Below are 23476 nucleotides of genomic sequence, written 5' to 3' on the forward strand. Positions count from 1 at the left end.
AGGTTGCCTTTTTAAAATTACTGATTTTGAGTCTACTCACCTTTAACTTCTATTTTGGGAGCGGTTGAAACCTTGGGTTGCTGCTGTTGTTGCTGCAGGATTGGCTGAGGCTGACTCATTGGCTGGGGTATTTGGATAACTTGCTGCTGCGGCTGCAACATCGGTGTTGTCTGTTTGTTTGGATCCACGCGCGTCGGCTCATTAATGATGGTCACATTGGGCAGTGCACCTTTGAGCAGAGCCTGCAGGATGAGCTGCGATTGATGGTCCTGGGGATTGTTGGGATCATGTCGCAGGATCAATCGCTCGCATTGCTCAGACACGGTAAGTGTGAGGCTTCCAGTGAGCTGTGGCACAAGAGCCGCAGCCGAGGCAGGAGATCCGACAGAAACCGATACATTGGCGGGCATTCCGGTTAACTGAGGTGGCAGAATTGTAGCTCCTCCGGCAGTTAACGCAGGAGTGGGCGCTGAAACCGGTGGCTGGGCAGAACTGGCTGCTGGCGGCGGGGGAGTGGCCTGTGGTATGGCCACTAGCTGCATTTGCCGACCATCGCTGGAGAGCTTGAACCCAGTGGAGTCCGAAGTAATCGTAGGCGCCACTGAAGGCGCCGCTGGCTGAAAGACCAACTGGGTTGATTGGCTGGCGGGTACATGACCTCCGGTTCCTGGTGTTCCGCCCATCACTGTGGCTCCCGGTGGCAGGATCGGCATTATCTGAATCTTGTTCTCCACCGCACTGTTTACCGGTAAGGCGGATTGGTGATGATTATGCACCTGTGAGATCTGAATGTTGCCAATCTGACTTGGCACTGCCGTCGGAGTTCCGTGGGTCAGCATCAGGGTGGAATTGCTGCTGCTTGCCACTGGCGTGGGCGTGGTCAGGGTGATCGTGTTTACTGTGGTGGGTTGGCTGTTGTTTAGGATGGTACTAGTGCTGCTGCTGATCGTGGTGGTGGTGCCACTGCTCGAGATCATATTGCTGGCGCTGCTGGTTACGTCGGGTTTCTTGGCGTTCCGTCGTACCGCGGGCTTCCTTCTTGGCTTTACGACAACTGTAGTGGACACCGGGTTCGAGGCTGGCGAAGGAGTTGGTGTCACAACGGGTGACGGCGCTACCTGCGGCTGCAGTGTTATGCTAGGCAGGCTAATGTTAATGGTGGGTGTGGCAGTGGTCGCCTTTGCCGCCGCTGCAGCAGCTGCCGCCTGTTGTGCCAAATGTTGCTGCGCCTGCTTCTGGATTTCCTCTGCTGTGGGCAACCGAGGCGTGGATAGACCAAATGGCGGCACCGCTGCCTCGGCACTTGGATCGATCTTGATGAGGATATTTGGTATTTCGGTGGCTGATTCGTTTCCCGCCGCCTGAGATCCCGTCGAAGACTGGGGCTGCGGCGCGGGAATGGTCAAGGTAAAAGGCAGGCCATCGCTGCCGTTTTGGTTCGGTATGGAGATCATGATGTCGCCGCTGCTGCCCGCCGTCGCTGCTCCTGTGGGAGTCGCATGGGCTTGAGCTGGCTCTGGTTCTGATGCTAGCCCTGTGTCCATCCCCATTCCATAGTCCTCGTCGTCGTCATCATCTCCCGTGATTCCGCAAAACTTCATCACATCGCCGAGATCCAGCTTTCCATTGCTACTTCGTTGGATCGTCGTTGGCGGTGGCGAGGGAGACTTGGCGCGTACAGTTGGCTGTGGTGCGGGCGTGGCGGCGATGGCTATCTTTTGTGGCGTCGGGGGTCTCACTTCAGCGGGTACAACTGTCGGAGAGGCTGCTGGCGGAGTTGGAGCTGGAGGTTGCTTCTTTTTGCGGGGTCGCGGCTTCTTCTTGGGCTCCGGAACAGTTGTCGCCTGGACAGATTGCTGGGCCTGCTGCACCTGGGACTGTGTTTGCTGCAGTTGATGCTGCAACTGCTGAATCTGCGCCTGCTGCTGTTGTTGCTGCTGCTGCTGCAACTGAATGGTGGCCATCGCAGCCTGTTGTTGTTGCTGCATCATGGGCACTGGCGTCGGTTGACGCAGCGGTTCCGGGGTGACGGCCAACGGCACATGCGCCGGCGAGGATTGTGTGAAGAGCTCCGTCGTACTGGTAGCTCCTCCGCCGTTCGTTCCTGGAGCCTGTGGCGCCTGAAAAGCGTTGGCTATTTGCTGGATATGCGCGCCATTCAGTTGATTCAGATTGATGGTGGCTCCACCCAGGCTCTGCTGCAGATGAGCTGGCAGCTGCGATATGGCGGTCAGGCCGTTGGGCATCTGAATTTGGGCCGCAGCCAGCTGCAAGTTCTGCAGCTGGGCGGCCACACTCTGACCAAGGAGCTGGGTGTTCAACGTGGCCGTCGTGGCAAACGGCTGAGATCGTGGCGCCTGCGCCTGGGCTTGTGCCTGTGCTAGAGCCGCATGCAGACCCGTGAGCTGCGTGCCAGACTTGATGGCGCTCTGGAACTGACCCGCCGCCGTCTGATGGATGAGGTTCGCCTGCGAGGACACAATGAAGGTGGGCGCGGCAGCCAGCTGCATTGTCGCTCCATTGGTGCCCACTATCCGCAGCAGTTGTTGCTGTGCCGGCTGCGTCTGCAGTTGTGGTTGCCCGCGGGCATTCTGCTGGATGACCAGGGACGGCGTGGTCGTCAGCTGGGGCGTAGGTGGACGCAGAATCAGCTGCACGCCCTGCGGATTCTGCTGCACCAGCACGGGCATCTGGTTAAGGAGCAACTGTTGCGGCTGATTGGTGGTGGCAGGTAGCAGGATCTGTTGCTGCTGCTGTTGGGTGGGATTGTTGGCCTGGCCAGTTTGCTGCGCCGACTGCGAGATCTGTGCTCCGCCGTTCGTGCTCTTCTTCTGCTGCTGGAGCTCCTGTTGCGGCTTGGGCAGAATCTGCTGCGGTGCCTTGCCGGTCTTGCCGGTAGACATTCCCGTGACTCCGGCATTGCTAACGAATCGATGCTGCTGCTGCTGCTGGACAGGCTGCGGCTGTTGCTGTTGCTGCTGCTGCTGGATGGGCTGCTGTTGCTGGGGAGTGGTGGCTATGAGCTGGCCCTGCGGTCCCTGGATGAACTGGAAGACCTGCTGTGCCTGCTGCTGCTGCTGCGGCTGCTGGGAGATGGTGAACTGCTGGGGCAGCATCTGCATTTGTTGGGGCTGCGGGGTTGGAGGCTTAATCGCCGCCGCTGCAATGGCGCCGCTGGGACTCGGGATGGGACTGTCCGCTATCAGGGGACTGCTGCTCTGGTAGTGTTGAAACTGCTGGTGCTGCTGCTGCTGCTGCCCCTTCTGACCCTTCGTCGGACCTTTGGCGCTGCTGCTGACCACACTGCCGGCCGTGGCGAACGAGGTGGGCGTGCTGATGGCGGTGGCATTGAACTGTCCATAGCCTCCGCCGCCGGCTGCCACCGCAGTCGCACTGCTGATCGAGGTGGGTGCAACGGCGCTGCTGAAGATTTGGTGTCCCAGCTGTTGCTGTTGTTGTTGCTGCTGCTGGGTTGCCCGCTTTGTGCCCTTCTGTAATGGACAATTGGAACACATAACGAATTAATAAGTAAGTCATTAGGATGTGATGCAATATATTATCTTGATGTCGGCGCATACTTAATGCGATCTGTACATGATCCACATACCTTATTGAGCTGGATATTATTCGATCCCACCAGAGTGGCATTCAGCTCGTTCCCGATGGCATTTCCGTGCAGCGCGACTCCAATTCCTACTCCGGAACTGCTCCCGGCTCCTACACCGGCACTCAGACCGGCTCCAGTTCCTCCGGCGGCGGTGGCTATAAGGCCACCACTGGTCACGCCGATGACCGTCGTGGCAGCGGCCGGCGATTGTGAGGGGCTCGGCTGGAAGACGACTGTTCCAGCATTGGGACTGCCATTGGTGAACTGGTGGATGGACTGTCTCCTGCCAGGCGTCGCCGCCTTGCGCTCCTAAGAAAGTACAATGAATTGAACACAATTAATAAGATTCTACTAAATAGGTATTATATATTCCAAATTCCCATACTGAAATCTATCCCCATTCTTAATATATTTCTGGATATTTTGTCCTTTCTTGACGAGATCAACTTACGTGTTCCTGGGGATTGCTGTTGGCGTTTACTTGGCTGCCACCGGCTACGAGCACCACATCCTGTGGGAACGGCGAGAGCGATGGCGATGGTTGCAGACGAGGGCTAGCTGAGATCGATGGCGATGGACTGGGCGTCAGAAACGGACCCGGAGGAGACAATATTCCTGGAAAACGAAACGAAACAAAGCGAAAGCGCCAGGGCGAAATTAATATTTGCTTACAAAATCAGGCGCAAAGTTGACCCAAATATATACGTATACGTATATATGTATGTATGTACATACATATATACTGAGTGTGTGTAAATGCGGGCATATCTGGGCTGCAATCGTTTTTTGGTACGTGACCAAAGTGGCAACTGTCCTCGGCTTCCCCAAGTATCTTTCGCAGATAGCACTGCCAACCGGCGGCGGCGGCGGCGCATCTCCCATAATTGTCCGCCATTTCGCAAAGTTGTTTACTCTACCCCTTGGCCCCACTCCTGGCCCCTTTGTGCATACAAAAGCGAGAACTTAGCACATTTTCAAACACCAGCTGAGAGCTGGGAGCCACTCCACATCGCTTTGCTTACACACAGCGAGACACACGAGGCGAAGACAGATACAATTTGGCCTGGCTTTTGGGCCAGAACCAGTTTCATTTCGAGAGTTCTTTGCACTTCTTCGGCTCGAGTATCTTTCCCACTCTTTTTCATCTTTTGTTCGATTTTTCGGGCCTTCAGAGGTGCTGGCAGTAGTAGTCCGCTTACAGCTTTCAAAATATTGGCCAAAGGCATGGGCAATCTCGACAGGCATTTAATTCAATTGGGAGCTCGCATTCAGAAAAACCCGAGGCGTCAATGGGAAGGCGTGTAGCGAATCGAGCTTAGAGTGAGTTAATCCACCGGATATGGACTCCTTATGGCTTGGCCAAACCCATTTGAATTTATTAAATTATTTCTTTTGTCCAGGGCGTACCGTATGGTTCAATAATTCGTTACTTTATCCAAGTAAATTGTATTAAACCCTTCCTTCTTCTCGAAGCTTCGTTTGCAGCTTCCCAGGAATAATTTGCATATATTGCCGCAGCTGGATGTCGACAAGTGGGGGAGGAAACGAGGATGTGGGAGCGGGCAGCAGATGCAAGTGAAGGGCTCCCTCCAGAAACGAGAATCAAAAGGAAATACAATACTCAAACATTACCAAACTGCGTGCGATAATACCCTTCTATAAAAATCGACCTTATTTTAGAGTAGAATCAAAGTCGGTCGGGTTCGAAACCAACTTATTTTAACTTGTAACACTTCTGTGATAAATGAATCAATTCCATATCTAAACAAGTAAAAAGGGCTATTGTACGGAACAACATAATGCATGATCCATCTTCTATATCCTCTAAAAAGAGTATGGACAGACAAGGAGGAGGATAAGCGAGCATAAGCATGCATCAAAATCGACATCTTCGTCTGGTTGTCGGCGACTGAAAGGCTTTGGAGGTGGAAAAGGAAGGTGCCTTCAATGGATGGGAATGGGGCGGAGCTGGGCTCCAGTGTTTCGAAGTCTGCTGCCGACGCAGCATCATTATCGACAGCAAAACTAAATGCAAAAGAATTTAACAAGCGCCTCCTGCATCTGCCTATACAGCGGAGGGCACCTCCTCCTCCACCATCTCTTTCTGTTCCTTGCTTTTTGAATGCTTCCCGCTGGCAGCAGTCGTTGCCATTCAATCCTCATCACAAGATGGGGAGGGGGGATTGAGTTGGCCGTGATATATTCCTGGCAACGGGTAATGCGAGTCTGCTGTCTTTTGTTGTGTGTGCTGCTCGTTGAATGCTTGTTGCCTGGACGATGTTTGTTTGCAGCCACCAAAGGATTGGCATCGAGATTGGATATGGCACACAAGTCCAAATCAAGAGCAACAGCGCCATGCAGCTCACACATACATATGTATGTACATACGAGTATGTGCACATGTGCTCAGCTTCACAACTGAATGGGGGAATCGCGGATAATCCCATGTTCAGCTTGACTCGCCTTTGACGCTTTTGTCGCAGCATTCTCATTTCAATTATGTAATTACTGCAACATACACATACTTAAATGTGAGGACACAACCTTTTATAGCCCCAATTAAATCGGAAATCGTAAGTACGGGATTATAATTAGATACTACTCGTTTGATGGCACAAAAGCTGGTTAAGCATTATAAAACATAATAACAAAAATGCTATGTATAGTTAAGAAAGCTTCAATGTTTGTAGATGATCCCATTTAAAGTGAATCCACTTCGCTTTTTGTTCTTGATTTTTACCACGAAGGATTAACCAAAATAATTGAGTTACGCGATATCATAGTGAGTAATAAAAGCATAATCAATGTATCTACAACATCCAACGGCTGCATAATAACGGTGGCTTCGATGGCCAGCCAGCGATATCCTTGCCACGACAGCTCCCTTTTCCGCAGTCTTTAATTAAACAGTTAGCAGCCTGCGGAAGCGAGACGGCGGAGACTTCGTAATTTCACACAAAGGCACACCACAAACGCAACTAGCAGGCGGCAGCGATGGGTGGCCAGTGGGTGGTGAGGCGAAAAAAAGGAGGGAAAGAGAAACTAAAGGATAAATTGACAAGCAGATACACACCAGCACTCCCCAGCACAACCCAACACTAACCAACACACCCCAACACACACACACACACACACACACACACATCAAGAAGCGACGCAGCAGACTCATAGATACGCCAAACTTTTTGCCAGGCGAACCACAGATGAGCGCACTTTTGGCTGCCGCCTGACATGGCGAAAATGGTCGAAATGGTAGTATGGATGCATGGATGGATGCTGGATAGATAGATAGATGGAAACTGTGCAAGCTGTGCGGACTAACGTGGCGGGGGGGTGGACTCCCAGCTCCCAACTCCCAACTACCGACTGCCTGTCGACCATTTACTTGAGTGTCTGGGCGCAAAACAGAGGCAGCAGCAATGGCATCAGCAACAGCAACATCAACGTTCTGAGGACGCCTTTGAGGGAGCACTACACTGGGCGAAAGAGCAAGTAGAATTCATAAGGTCAACTTCGAATAGATCTGTCCTCTTGCTGATGGAAAATGATATGAGGAACTTAATCCTCTTTGAATAGGATTATAACATATCCTTTGTTCTTGTATTATTGCATACTTTCAGTCATTTTAAGCAGCTTACGAGGATAAACTACATACTCTAATCAGCAAATAGTTCCATATTATCATCCACCCTTGTTTCTGATACCCATTTCCTTCAGTGCATCTAGATTCTCAGCCAGAGCCGCGTAATATTTTGCATTTTGCGCCCGGGCAGAAACCAAGCGGCTGTTGGTCGCGACTCGTCGCGAGATGAATCCTATTTACAAGGCACAATTCTGACTGAGTGCACACACATTCAGGGCGGGGGTGGGGGTGGGGACAGGAAGCGGAGGGGGGGTTCGGGCCAGGAGGCAGCTTGTCAAAGTCAGTAAAATTTTAGTCGCTTTGAACGACAGACGTAACTGCAGCACAAGTACAAGAAAAACGGAGTGAAGGAAGGCAGCTGGAAAAAACTGTGAACTGAAAGGTAGTGGCAAAGTGTTTCTGCTGTTTTCCCTCTGTGCAACTGTAGTGGCATGACCCCCTTGGACCCCCTCCCCCCTCACACTTCCCGCAAGAAAAATATATTTTCTAGTGCGCCTTGGAGGTAATTCGGGTTGTTAAGCTGCCTTTGCCAGCAGCAAAGCAAAGAGCCAGATCTAATTGATTAAAATGTGTACAACAAAAAGGGTAACAGTCACTGACAAAATAGTAGGGTATTTCTTCTAATATTCTATCTATTTAATGGAAAACTAAATCACAAACACTAAGCCTAATATATAGAATAATATGTTTTTCTTTTCCCGCTATATGCTAATATTCAACACACATTTAACCCAATCAATAAATATTATTTCCGAGTATTTATCAGCCTAGCATAAATCAGTGGATAAACAAGAAATTCCCTATGAAAATGAGTCGCGTTGGCGAACTTTTTGCCAAATCATGCGTTAATGGGATTTATCCGCATTATAACCCAGCGGAGTCACCAGATATCCGAGCACTCAGCTTCCAGTCCATTCCCAAAGCACCATACAATATTTTTCGCTCCAGTAAATTTCATTTTACCGAGCTATGGCGAATGAGAAAAAAAAAGAAGTATATTTATATGCGGAGCTCAGACTGCGACTATGAGTCTGGTGTGGAACTCCGACTTCAAATCCTTGCATCCCAGGACACTTTGGAGCGACCTCCTCCGTTTCGGGAGGAGAAGAACGAGGAGTAGGAGAAAAGCCACCTTATGCTTTCGCATATTTTATGTGGCGGTAAGTGTGTGCTTGTGCTCGTGTCTGTGTATCTCAGCCTTTGTTGTTTCATTTATTCGGTTGACTGGCATGACCTCAGTACGGCGACTCCTTTCCACATTGTGCCACCCTCCACCATGCCCTCCGTTCCCGCTCCATTCCCGCCGCTTCCGCAACAACAACTGCTAAGTAGAAGCGCCATCGTCGTTTTGAAATTTTCATCCTGCGACTCTTTAGCAATTGTTGGTCCTCCTAGTTTTACCCTTTTAGCGGACATTACGCCTGAAGTCAGAGGTCTTGAGCACAGCGGGGCATTCCTTTTAATCGCACTGAAATTATGCACTCTTGGCTAAGCCCAAGATGGTTATTAATAAAAATAATTGCAGGACAACCGAGAGGGTTCCATGAATTTCGAGTGGAATGCTGAATAGGTTTAGTACAAGTAAATATATCAACTTTTTTAAGCATAAAGTAACAAACTTAGCCTTTTTCCTTCCTAGGTGTTATTTCTTATGTGCCCACATTATATCTTGTGAATGAAATTACAAAAGAATTAATTTTGCCTCCGATTAAGGATACCAAAAATCACACGCAATTATATGCAGACGATAATGACCTTGTATTTTCCTTTCATCAATACAAGGGTATTTCACATATCGGTCTTGCAATCTATTGTTTTCGGATTGTTGCTGCTGATTCAGCTTGTGGATGGCTGATTTCGCAGCCACAACTTCTCCTACTGAGTTTATTTTTATTTTCTTATTTTTTCTGCTCCTGGTTCCCTGCATCTGCCTCTCGGCTCGTTCTATTGTCACATTTTGTAACAATGGCAGCCGTGCGCGCGATTCGGACTCAGAAAAAAGGAGCCAAGTAAGCGACTGCAGGAGCAACATCATCATCGCCACCAAGCTGCTGATCATCATCATCATTGGGAAAAAAAAACAGCAGCAACAACCAGAAGCAGGAGGATGAGGAGGAGGAGTTAGGTAGTCCATCCGAATGGAGGATGGCTGAGGACTACTCGCTTTAGCTTCGCCGTATGAACTGTTGATGGTGTTATGGCGATATGTCGCCGACTACGGACCCGCCATCCTCGGGACTTGGGACTCCGGGCTCCTCGCCTCCTCCTCCATTAGTCGCACGCGTTTATAAGTAGAAGCATAAAAAAATGTTTGTGCAGAGTAGGAAGGAAAAACAATGCTCTGGCAGGACAGGATGAGAATAAGACAAGCCATGCTGCAAATACACAATAAGAAAGATCCTAACAATGGAGCAGGCATTTGGAAATTGAAGGGGTTTTTTATTTCATCTCAAGGTCCAGAGGGTTAAGTCTGCATTATTCTCGACAAGAAAGCAAACCGAAATTGGGGGAAAATAATTTAAAGAGCGGTAAAATTCGGATTATGACAGCATACCTTTAGCTGTTTCAGTTACAAATACTAATGAATGCAATTGAAGTATCCATACTTTTTTTTCCGTGTATAAGGAGGACAGTGCGACAAAAGCGGGTTTGGGTGGGTCTGGGGGATTGGCTGGACGTCTCCTAGTGGAGCGGATGAAAATGAAATAAAAATCGATAAGTAGAGGCACGTTTGAGTGCCCACCACCCGGCTCACGTACACACGAGGTGGATGTGGATGTGGATGAGGATGGTGGACAGACGATGTGATTCCGCTAGATGCCTCGTGTGTATACTTTGTGTATTGTTTGGCAAATTCTTGGAAACGTGCTGCTACCCAGCACCTCCTCCTATTCTGTATCGCTCCTACTCGGGAGTTATATATACACTCGCATTTTGTGTTATTTTTCATGTCTGCCTTCTTTCGGACTCACCCTATTTTGCGCAATTAGATGTCATTTAATGCTTGATAATTCGCCTAATGACAGGAACAACAACATCTTCACAACTGCAATTTAAATTGCGTCTGGTCGAGAGTAAAGGTCAAGTTTCAAGTTATTTTTCCCAGTCTTTTGTGTCTTTGTTAGAGCAGCGAAATTGAAAATTAATTATAGATGCGCCATTTAAACTGCGGTGAATAGGTATTTTACCAGAACCTTTCATCTTGTCCTATAAATAATTAAGTTGCTTTGGGTTTATGCCGCAGCAAAACATCAAACCATTAACTTAATGCTTTCACAACATTATCGCTATCAATAAATAAAGTTCTTCAATCTATCTAACTTAAAAAAGTGTCAAATTGGTTGTCGAACCATCAGCCAATGACTTAATTCAATGAAAGTGTACAAATGTCAATGACAGACAATACAAAAGCTGTGAAAATACGCTCAATTGACGGCGCTCCAAGTGATTGTCAAGGCTTCAATTAGTTAAATGGAGTTGTTATCGCCTAAATTGATCCGCAATTCAACCTATGGCCATAGTGCCACAATTGCGGATAATGCAGCCGGGTATTAAATATTCATTTAATGACAGCCAAGTAATAAATGCGAGTGACAGAATCAATCAATACCAGTGCTCCCATATCGATTAGGCGACGTCGGATACAATTGGGCCACCAAGTTATCATGGATCATGGGTTACGGAGCCAAGGTAACCACCGCCGTTAGCTAAACCAGTTCCCCGTTCTGCGGGTAAAAAGTTGTAAATTAATTGTTTGCACCATTGAACAGGTTTGCCTCCGAGTAAGTTATCCGCCAAAATCATTAACACATCTTACGGAATCGTTGGCTCTGCCACCACTTTGTGTGGTTGCCGTGGCTTGGCGGGCGTTTGCTGTGGTTAAGAGCCACAGCTCTGATGTCAGGACCTGCCCGACTCGTCAAAGCAAAGTCAAACCGCAGCTTATAAGCGGTATGTTGGGTTTGTGCTTGTGCGGCTATGGCCAATTGAAAATGCATTATTCAGGTCTCAAATGAACAATTCCGGCAACCGTTCCTGCCGCCGCCGTAAAACCAAATCGCACTGCTTACACCAACCACACGCTCCTCATGTTCATGTTCGAGCCCCGACCGACTCACATGTCATCCGATTTCGTTGTGTCCCAAATAAAGGCAATCCGGGCAATCTCAAACCGTCTAAGCCAGAGGCATATAATAGCCTCAGTCATAGCCACGGCAACAAAGCCAACACACGCACCCCCAGGCGACGGCAAATGTATCTAATGGATACCAGGACAGGCCAGACAGCTGCAGGCAGGCACTTATCCAGGTACAGTGGGGGCTCGTCGAAGATATTTCGTTAGCAACCTTAAGTGCTTAACATTACTTTGCTTTTCAAACCGAATTTGATTTACTATTCAGTTGAATAACATAATATGTAGTTGTTTTTCATAGGTAAAGCCCTGTTGAGTTTTATTTTCAATTATTATTCCACCGTGGATTACTATGTTTGTTAATGAATCCTCTTCTGTGTTTTGACTACCCTCCAGCAGGGATTAATTATAATTATATCCATACTTCCTTTGCTACACCCACACCCATCGCTTCAATTAGCGCGCGCCCACTGTGGCCCAGAGTATCTAATGGTTACCTATTGGCCGGGCCAAGGCGAAGGGCCACCGAAACAGCCAAGAAAAGGTGCCACCACAATCTGGGTATCCGCATCTGTATCGGTATTTTTCCCTGCCAGTCTGCTGTTTGTGTGGGTGACGAGTACATCAAAATGTGTTTAGGTGTGTGTGTGTGTGTGTGTGGTTGTGTGAGTGAGTGCCCACCAACGAAGAAGAAACAAAAAAAAAAAAAAATTGTATCTATATCCTATTTGTTGGGGGTTAAAAGGGGGGTACATGACGATGGTTTTTATAGGGTCACACGAGCGCGCATTTCTTCACAAATTGACGTTGTTCTTGCCGCTGTTGTTGTTGTTCTTGCTGCCGCTGATGTTCTCTGTTGCTTGATGGCTGTGTAAGTGTGTGTATCTGTGTGTTTTGTTATATTGACGTATCTGAGCCTCAAGACGTGCGCTTTACACTTCTGCGCCCCAAAATGCCCCAACAATAACAACATACAGAAGAAAAAAAAACCCCGCTACACATTGAAATTACAAACCGAAACGCGCAGGTCTAATAGTCACTTATATTTATGATATCAATATGGGAAGTAAATAAGATTAATCAATTGCTGCTGCCCACTGAATATTTCAATTTAATAAATATTCTTTTCATAAGACACTATCAAATACAAATGTCTTGGCACATGAAACAATGTTAATATTATTTCTGATCTGATTTCGTATGATAATGTCATGTCAGTAGTTTAAGTGTGTCACATCAAATTTTCTTTAAGTGCATCAGGAGGCCAAACATCATTTGCACGCGTGCTCTTTCCGCTCTTTCCGCTCGAGAAAAGTGAGAGAGCGAGGGGGCGGTGGAGGTGAAGGGGGCGGGGTTATGGCCCAGAGGCATCTTCGAGATACTCACTAAATATTTGCGGATAAATGGTGAAAATTTTGACTGCTTTTGCAATAGACTTGGTTGCGATTTACGCCTCTGTTGTTTTTGGCCCATTAAATGCCAGGAGTAAAATTGGATTCTCTTCCCACTCTCCTTTTCTCACTGCCGTTTTACGGTTTGTTTTGCTTTTCGCCTTTCACTGCACTGAAGATGTGCGAGATGATGCACTGGCACTGCACTTCACTTCACTTTTTGGCCTGGGTTCAATAAATTGCATTTGCAATTGCATTTGGCATGATGTGCATGTGACACACAGAAGTAACGGTTACGGCGGCAGGACAACAAGGACTACGACCACGGATACGGCCACATTCATCGCGAGCCCGGCACGTACGTGAGACTAGAAGCCCGACTCATTGCACTCGACATTTTTATATCCCGATGCGAATACGATATCCTGCCACTGCCACTGGCATTTGCTCTCCTCCAATTCAATACGCTGCCACGCTGCGCTCTTCGCGTCCTCCGCCGCCTTGTTGCTGTTGTTGTTTCGCGCGCGAAGGCAAGAATGAGAATGAGAAAGAGAACGAGAGTCTCCGACTCGAGACCGAAAAGGAAAAAATAGAAAAACACAACAGAGCGCGCTGTGGTCACACTGGAAAAATACCATAATAATAGAAGAGCGGGAGAGAGCGAGAGTGCAGAAAAATCGAAACTGTGGAAGGAGGGACCAAGGAGCAGTCGTCGGGGTTGGGGACAGAGCCTTTTGCAAGACGTGTGCGGTGCACCAAACACGTAAAATCACTTAGGCATCCCAGCGACATTAGGCCCCCAGAGAGAGTGAGAGGGAAGAGAGAGCGCCAGAGCGTAACGAAATGCGAAGGACCAAGACCAAAGGCGGCGTTGCCAGATGGAAGAGGCTGGGCTGACTCTTATTGATAACAGGTGGTAGCACTGTTTGTGTGATAAGGGTCATGCAAATATGCATTAGTCAACAAATCAAGAAGTATGTTACCATCAATACAAAATGTCTACATGAAGATTTTATTAATGTGCATCCTGATCTAAGTTACGAGAATAGGATTTTTATAACAGTTTACAAACTAAAAACTTATTTTAGCTTTAACACACACCTTCACTTAAATGTCTTTAAAAAATGTGCGCCTATATGTGCTACTTAAAAACCGATCACATTGAAAGGCCCCGTTGTTCCAATTTCTTTACATTCTCTTCCTCTTTCCTACGTCTTCAAAAGTTCAACAACATTAACAGCGCCACCTGGCGGTTAGTTTTCGAGTATATCCGTTATGAGCCGTAATCATCAAATAAAACGGTAAGCCGACAAAAAGTGGGAAATAAAACTACTTAATCTCACTCTCTCAGCACGTGAGACCCAAAAGAGAGCGCTAAATTTTGGGGCTCTCTCACGTCACGCGCAGCCACCACCAAAACAATAACAACAAATAACGGTAACGACAGGGAGCACATCAAAAAGCAACCCTCGAATTTGTGTACAGCAATAACAAAAACAAGCGGCGCTCCGCAGCTCGTGAATCAAAATATGGATATGGATTATAATGCGAGAGTAAAAATGGGGCACCACACACACACACTGTGTGTGTATAGACATCGAGCGATATAATCGACAAAAAGGATGAAATATTACACGTTTCTCATGCCGACATTTTTGTTTTCCTCCGTCTTGGGCTCACAAAGGTTTATGGCCAATTTTACAGTTGCCGACAGCAATTTGCATTCACAAACACACGGACACAAAGCCAAATCAATTGGCAGAAACCTGTTACAAAGGCCAGAAGGAAGAAGAAAATGAACCATGCTGTCTAGCCATCTCACTCCCACACCCACGCACTGCATTCGACGCGGTGTATACACAACACCAACACACAACACAATTGAGTGGCATTCAATCACAACACAATTAGCATGCATGTGTTGGTTGCTTGTGGTCACAAAACTCTCACGCACTGGATAAACCAGATAAAGTATCTCAATAAAGTCAATAAATAAATAGGCGTGAAGTAGAAAAAAGTAATATACTACAACGCAAAAGCAATAGTAATAAAAAACAAAAACACATTTTTCAATAGAGAAAAATTCGGGTGTTTTTTCTAGTCATGTATGATGGGGCAAAAAGCGTAGATGACATTGCAACTTCTTGCGGTGCACAAGTATAGTATAAATTTATTGATTATCCCAAATATAATAAAAATTTCCACTTTATGTGTCCTATGAAATTTAATTGTAGAGTTTTTTTCAGGAGTTTATTACAAGCTAAAAAAAAAGTTCCCAGACTGTTGTTTTTCTTCATAAACATTCCAAAGAGTTAACTCTTAGTGTTTGGTTTGCAATCGATACGCAATTTTCGGATTCTGAATGAACCATGTTTGTATTTCCTACGAATGCCATAGGCAAACAATGAACTAAAATGGAGGATATGATCCACTCAGCAAGAGTAAAATTTGCTTGGTCCTGCCTGGTCCATAATCCTCGCAGCCCAACCTGCATTCAAGTAGGTATGAAACTAGCCAAACTGGAGCAGGAATATCTGCCAGGTGCCGAACCGTTTTGGGCTTGTTATTTTTGCATATCTATCCGGCAACAGGAATGTAATTGAGTTAATAACAGACGAGCGAAATGCCCGGGAATCAGTAGAACCCAATCTCCCTCTTTTTTTTTTTTTTTGTTAGTTGCCTTTTGTTGATTTTGGCTTTTGGCAGCAGTTTTGCATTCATTTACCGAAAATACTTTTAGCAGGCTGCGTTTGCAGTGTTTTGGCAACACAAATTTGTCTGGAGTGGGAAAGATGAAATGTTTATTGAATTGAAATGGTTAAAAGATATCTAGAATTGATTTTTCCATAACGAGGTAATTTTGCCAGCTAAAATGGCTGGGCAATGAATGCTTTAATAAATATTTAATTGTGCACGTTGCTTATGTCCGCTAACATAAATCTCTATTTCAACTATTCAGCAATTTTACAAATATTTCATTAGGTTTCAGGTTACAGATATTTGAGCAATTGTTTTTACCATCTTTTAATTGCATTTCCAGATATTTCCAGATATCATTTGATGGTCATTAGGCGATTTATTTACCTGAAACGACAAAAATAGGAAAATTATTGATTAGCACGGTGAATAGGCCATAATAAACTTGTAGCTTAATTAACGTATTTCTAAACCTACGACGATTTAATTATGCTTTCCGTGTTAATCAAATCATTAAGGTGATATAACGAGCAGTGAAGAACGGATCGGATTTCACATTCTACAAGTTTTATGTTTATATACTATCTAATGATGATAATAATTATTACGATCAAATTAATGGCCCACATACGCATCATTTGTAGTCCACTTAATAGAAACACCACATTATCGGAACCCATGTTAAACGCACAATTAAGGACGCTAAAAGCTGCGGCGAAATCAAGATTGAGATTCGTGCTGATTTGCCTGCCTCGATTGTGAACCAAAATGGCTGTGAAATTGAGATTTCCTACTTAAGCGCAATTAAAATTAACTTCAAATGAAATCGTTAAAATTGGCGGGCATTAGGGGAATGGCCATGCAACCGGGAGCGGTTCGGTTGACCGGCAAAACTCCATCCCGGCATCGCCATAAAGGCAAAGGTCTCTGTTCTGGTTTTGTGGCACCACCGAGGTGCCAGCTTCCAGCTCCGAGCTCGGAGCTCCGAGATTCCCGCCCAGACAGCCTCTTTATTGCCCTACACAACCACCCTACTCTTCATCTGCTGGGCGGCGTTGAATGCGCCGCAATCAATTTGTCGACTAATTGACATACATCAGAGCAGTGAAGTGTGCTTAAAGCGCAATGAGAAATTATATTTATAGCCGCCCGACATCGTTCTTTTCCTGTTCTACGGCCCCCCCGCCGATTTGCTGGTCTATATCCGACTTTGGTTGGGTTAAGACCAGCCGAGAGCTGCAGGGCAAATGGAAGCAAAACGCTAACACTCCACTAAAGTGGGCATCGCAAAGAGAAGTGGTAGGGATGTGTCGAGGTCACAGAGCAGAACAAATCAAAAGTTAACTACAAACTACCCATAAATCGTGCTCATAACTTCCCATTACGTTTGATGGGAAACAGTTCAATTGGCTGAACTTACAACGTCTGCGATTATTTCCTGCAAAAAGTTCTCACACACATATAGTCATTGCTTATTAGTAAATTTTTAAACATACAAACCGGCAATCGATTAGAAATCTGCGAATCAAAATCTATTATAATCTACACACCAATCTCAATTTATTTATTCATGATGTCTCATTTGTAAATTTTGCTGTCCGACACTGTTCGCATCGATCTCCTACATCATGAATGACTTGTAATGAAGTTCCTTCGCGTTTTGATGTCTCAAAATCAAATTAACGACTTGGGCTGAGTGGAGGCTATTAATAGCGGTTGTCAGTTGATGTACTAATTTTTCAGTGAGCCGCACATCCCATTGCCATTTCGATTCAGATTCGGATTCCCACTTCCACCACCACGGTGCCACCTCCCCAGGCAATCCCCTTTGAATTCCCCGAGCTGTCTGTTTGTCACTCAACATATGGCGGGGATAATTAGTTTGCCTTCAGTGGCAGCTCCCAGAGCATCCGACTTGTAAGCATCTCTCGTTCCGATCCATCTCTCTGTCTCTGCATCTCTATCTGTACTATCCCCATCCACATCCACATCTACATCCACATCCGTATCTGCATCTGTATATCTGGCTGTACTTGTATCTGTATCTCGCTCTCCATCGCTCCAGCTATCTTCGAGATGTGGGCACAATTGCATTTTGTTTCACATTTCCACAATCGCAGCGTTCGTCTGCAGCTGTCTACATTAATTAATTCCTTTGAATGCATACACAAAAGCATACAAACGCACCCACAATCCGACTATCTATCCACATGCTGCTGTCTCTTTCGCTGGCGGCATTCCCATCTCTTTCGCCTCGCCACTCGACATCGAGTCTGGTTTGTGTGTACATATGTAAGTACTTCGGTCCGTTCGTTGTTTATTCGTTTTATGTTGTGTAATATATCAAATTGGAGTAGAGATGATGGCGAGCAATGCGAGATGCATTTAATAAATATGCAGATGCACAGATGCACCCACGAAAAACAACAGGGCGGCGACAAGGTAGGCTGGGGATTATTTCATTGACATTCAGGCGAGCATTGCGATCTCATTTCCCACTCCCCCATCCGATTGGCCCCACGGCATTATCTGGCAGGTCTCCAGATTGACATGACGTGTGTGCGTACTCATATTTCGTGAGTAGCGCCCAGATCAAATGTGACAACTCTAGCGATAGCTAAATGCCATTAAATTAAGTTCTCAAACCAAGCTGTATATGCATTACTTTTAAATAATTAGAGCTAGCAGGTAAGCACTAACAATTTCTCACTGTGCAGCCATATCGTTTATCGCATCCACCGCAATTAAGATTCCAGCGGCAACTTTGGTTTGTTTTTAATGCTGATTTATTTATGCTCAGTTACGTGTATTTCAGCCGCACAGAGCCCTTCAAAGCATCATTATACACGTAGACCGATGAAGTGCCTGCTGCCGGGAGGATGGCTAGAACCTGGCCGAATCAGACAGGTGAGGAAGGAGGAGGAGTCTGGCAGCGGGTCTGTGGAATCAACTGAAGCCGGGAACAGGAATCGGATTGCTCCCCCCACTCCCGCCCACCGCTGGTATCGCGTTTCATCTTCGAGCACCTGCCATGCAATAACCTGACACTTGAGACCGAAACCGAAACAGAATCAGAAACATATTTTCCGTTTCACACTCTCTGGCTCACCTGAGCTCACCTTTGCCTTTTGCATTTATGTACCCACCTGCGGTGTGATTATCCTCCTCCCGCTCCACTTAGCCCCCTTTCCGCTCCAAAGTCCCCTGTTTTGATTATGCTGATTGCAACAAATGTTATGGCCATTTTCGTTTCGTTTTGGTGGCTGGCTGGCTGGCTTGTCTGCTGCTGCTGCGGCTGCTCTGGCTTCATTTTCAGCTTCGCCTGCCTCGTCGTTTGGCTTAAACATTTGTTTGCACTTGACATTAGCAAAGTCATAACACAAATTTCCTGCCATGCACAGCGAGAGCAACAACAACGGGGGCAACAACCATTATAATATAAGCCAAAAGAACACATTGAAGCGGCTTAACAAATTGCTGTCCCAGCACTTCTCATCAGTGCTGTCATTTTGACCATAATTTACATACCAAATTTAATTTTGAGCTTCACACGGACAGCAAACCATATTTCCACCAGTTTGAAAGCTAATACCATTATAATAAGGTAAGCCAAGAAAACAAATATACATATTATTATGTTTTATTATACAGAAATATTTTCCAGGTTTAGTTTTCATAATTTCAGACAGGTGGTTGAAAATGTCATAATTTTAATGGGTTGTTATATCACACTTTCTAACTGGAAAATCTAGCTATTTTACGGCCTAGATATATCGTCAACATCACATCCCATGGTTAAAAGCACTTCAGACTGGTTTTGCCGAGGGGGTAGGACAAGTGAGGCGTTCAGTGAACAGACATCCACAACAAAACGGTAAAATTGTCATTTACAAAAGCCAACGCGTGCACAGGTAAAACTGTCGTAAAAAATACAAGAGCAGTAGCAAAAAGTCAAAGGCAGGGGCCACAATAAATATAATAAAAAAAAAAAGAAAAACAACCTACCGGCTTTTCAAACGCCCGTCGCACGTGAAAGTCAACGAACTGGAACACCCCTCCTAGAGCACAGACCACGAAGCACGGAGCACCGGGTAACCCCCTTTGGAAGCCATCCCCCTCACAACACCTGACCGCCGCCGACTGACTGTTGACGCTGTCTGTCTGCCAACTCTTGGCAGTCACCGCAATGCGAGTCAAGGAAAACGTACGAAAAAAAAAGGTCTAAGTTGGATGAACAACAGGTTCGGTCCAGCGGGAAACGCTATTACCCATGACCATTGATCCCTTCTTCACAGACCGCTCCACACACTGCCGTTAATTCGTTATTGTCGCAAATCGGAATCTCCGAAATGGGCAGTCAATACAATGCGGACGCATAATCAAGTTGAGATACTTTTGTAGCCAGGAGATCAAGTATCCGCCTAGGGGAGCGTGTAATTCGGCCAATTGAATTCGTGTTTCCCAGCTTTTTTATGGCCCTCCAACAAACGAAAATGTATAAAATAGCCTGTGGGGTGCTTAAAAAAGGGTTTAAGGGTTTGCAATCTGCAATCTGGGAATTCAATTGGCAATGTCAGGATAACAATTTAAGGAAATTTCTTTTTATTTGGGTATTCCGGCTGACCGATCTGGATTTGAAATTTGACGTAGGTAAATGAAAGGGGATTCATGAAAATGGTAACCAGTATGATTTAAAAGTCAGTCTTAACGTTTAAGAGGTACTGCAAAAATTGTTCTGGCCTTTATGTTTAATATTTCATATTTAATGAGAATTCGCAATTCGCTGAAACGACTAGAAGGGCACTTTAAAAAAGCATTTGAAAACCAGGCCATCCCATAACCATTTCCCCACTTCAACCCCCTCGATTATGTTCGCCCCGCTGAAAAAGAAGAAAAGGAATTTAACCGACAATTTTATTTTGATTTCGTTACCCGATTCTTTTGGCCAGATTGGCCCGGCCCAGCGACGTGTACGCTTTATGGCCAATACGTGTTTAGCCCGACAATGAACAATAAATTTGTTCCGTCTGTGCTTCAGTTACGATTACGATTCTGGCCATTTCGCTACTCCTTCGACATGGCCCGGCCCTCATCCATTTAATATTACCAAATGGACAGCAATCGAAAAGCTTAGAGAGGGGAACGGTAGCAACGATTCAGACAGCCCTTTTCAGCAATCATTCACTCAATTGATGGATTCAAATATGCACGCCGCGACATCAAAGGCCACCACCGAAAGGGGCATCAAAAGGTCAAGGGGGTGGTGATAGCGGGCTCCAGGGTGCTTGCACTAATGGTTGTTGGTTAGAATTTATGCTTAAAGCACATCGAGCCGTGTAATTAGATTGTCACACTGAAGTGGCCGGCGTCCTCAGCCGATGTCATTTCGTTTTGGCCGGATCTATTATGTCCGCTTGACTGAATCACTCCTTTTTCGTGCCCTTTCTAAAAGGGTAGTTGCAGTTGAGTCGCATTTCTAGAAACCTTCTAAACCCAACTGAAGAAACTCGAAACTAATAATAACAATGCTCATTTGAAGTTTAGAGTTTGATACCTTTACAATCGAACTATACATATCGAAAGGGTATATAAACGTCGGTTGCAAGCGGTGTACATATTTCCTGTTTTCGTTTTTCACTCTCTTTAATTTACCGCACAACTCGGCAAAACAGAAACATTTTGTTTATTGTACCTATTTCAGGAAAGAAAGGGATTCGTTGGGTCGCGTGCCCCGAGTTATATTTCGTTTCAGTAATTCGAGCCACCGCGAAAGTGTCATATGCCAGTGCGTTCGGTGTAGGGAATAATCACCGCCTGGTTATTAATTAAATGTGCTCTCGAAAATGAACGCAAATAATTTGAATTCTCCTCGCTGGCAAACACAACAGCCGCAGACAGCACAGCACGCGAACACAAAGGACGTGTTGGGGGAAATGGAGGTTGGACTATCAAAGGACCCAGGTCCATTCATTTGGTGTATCTGTGTGTGTGTACACACTCGTATTTGTGTGTGTATCTGCGGTCTGGCAAGGAGTAATTGCAAATTGCAATATGACAAACGCACAAGGATGCTCGGCAGTGGGCAATTGCATATCTCGAACACACCTGCATAAATAAAACGTGGCCCATAGGCTACGAATGATTCGCACAGAGAGTTGCACAAAGTTCAGCATCCTAAGGAGTGTTATGCTGTTCCTTTAAGAGATCCTGCTGCCAGGACTTCAAGAGAAGGAATAACCGTAATGGGACTCATTTTAAATGAACAGGTATACGTAAATCAACTCTAATAGTTCCAAAAAGGAATATTGTGTATCTAAATGAAGTAGAAGGAGCAGTTTTTGAAAATTTATCGCTCAATTTTAGGATTTGGCCAAACCAGAAAAGGACATCCTGCCCGGGGACAGTCTTAGGAAATCTCGCCTTATCTTTGCGTCGGACCAAAGAAAGCATTAAATATGAAACGTCGAGACGAGAAATGAAAGCCAAAAAGGATGTGAAAATAAATTCCAGACGATAAAATCAAAGTGTTGCAGACAACAAACGAACCAAAAAGAAAAACAAACCACAGCAGCGACGAAGGAAAAGTGAGGAAAACTCAAAAGTTGTCAATTATTTCACTCTTGCCACAGGCACTTGCAATTTAAATTGTTATGAGCCATGGATATAAGGCTGCAGGGGATCGAGGTGGATTTTGAATTAGGCAAACACAAAAGTAGATGTCATATGGCAACTATTTTTCACGTTTAATGGACGCACACAAAACTGTTTTTCTTAACATATTTGCAATAAACTATCTTAAGGAGGACAAGCCCAAATGCAAAGTATTTATGTAATTATGCCCATTCAAAGTAGATACACAAAGGGGGAAAATTGATTCAAAATTCAATTCAAACGAACGATCTAATTGAAGCGATCAAATGCCCAAGAATTCCGTGGATGCTTTTCGCCATTAATTTATCTTTCCTGCCGTCAGAAGCATCAATGTAAACTCGGCCACTACAGATTCATAATTTGGCTAAGCATTCTGTTTATTTTTCCCCCTGTGTGTGGGTCAACTCGCAGCTCTTCGAGCTGAAATTCCTCAGCCCAGGCAATTTGGGGCCACAAAAAAGCCAAAAGGCCGCCGCGATTCCGAGGCAATTAGGGCGTGGTCGGTGCGCCGCGGTTGAAACTGTGCCAATACTAACAAAAACACACTGCCAAGTGGCAAGAAGCAGCGGAAGGAGGCGGAGTGCGAGGGTCGAACGAATAGTTGCACTCGCAGCTGTTTACAAATTGTGTTTGCTTTAGCATAATATTTAGATATTTTGCGGGCAAGTGTAAGAATTGATGGCAAACAATGCGCGAATGGGCAGTGCAAAAAAAATAAGAGTCAACAAAATGCAAAAAATGTTAATTATTTGTTTGCACACTAGTACACACACAATACACACATACACACACAAAACACACATACACATAATCGCTGAGGTGCTTGGCCATTGTCCAGAATTTGTGGCCAAACATGAAAAAGACAGGGGGCTGCAAACGGTTTACCGCCCTGTCGAGTGCCAATTAGGACCAGAAATTCTAATCCGATTATCGACGGGGGTTCGAGTGGCCGACAGACAGGAAAGGAGTGCAGGATCTACTGAAAAGATATTTGTGAATGGCTCTTTAAAATCACTTTGCCTGCCATGAATAAAGCAACGTTTATTTTCGCAGAGTAAAACATATTCTAAAAGCTCTAGAGACAAGAGCCGACCCATGCAAAGTGCCTAAGCTGCTACTTTTTCACAAAAATAAGGGTTTTATGAGTAGTAAAAGTAAAATAGCTAAAATGCTCTCTTTAAATGTTTGCTTGATAATTAATTTGATGTTGCACACAAGTCACTCCTCCATACAGTGCTTATAAAGACATTAGTTTTCTATACAACATTTTCGCACAGAAGTTCAACAATTTTCCGCCAAATTTGCATAGTTCTGCACACAACCCGCATGAATCCCTTGGAAATGAGCCGAAAACA

At 45.7% G+C, this 23476-nt stretch overlaps 1 protein-coding gene across 1 annotated transcript in view; it reads right to left on the reverse strand.

Moving 5' to 3' along the window:
• Positions 1-23476, reverse strand: part of LOC6538099 — a 44896-nt gene that overhangs the window by 7274 nt on the left and 14146 nt on the right. The window contains exons 3-5 of the mRNA XM_002098597.3: positions 4059-4222; positions 3608-3916; positions 41-3491 (exon numbers count right to left, since the gene is read on the reverse strand). Of these exons, the coding sequence (XP_002098633.3) occupies positions 41-3491; positions 3608-3916; positions 4059-4222 (3924 nt within the window). The remainder of the gene's footprint in view (positions 1-40; positions 3492-3607; positions 3917-4058; positions 4223-23476) is intronic.

The sequence above is a fragment of the Drosophila yakuba genome, chromosome 3R (assembly GCF_016746365.2).
Source record: "Drosophila yakuba strain Tai18E2 chromosome 3R, Prin_Dyak_Tai18E2_2.1, whole genome shotgun sequence".
Lineage (NCBI taxonomy): Eukaryota > Metazoa > Arthropoda > Insecta > Diptera > Drosophilidae > Drosophila > Drosophila yakuba.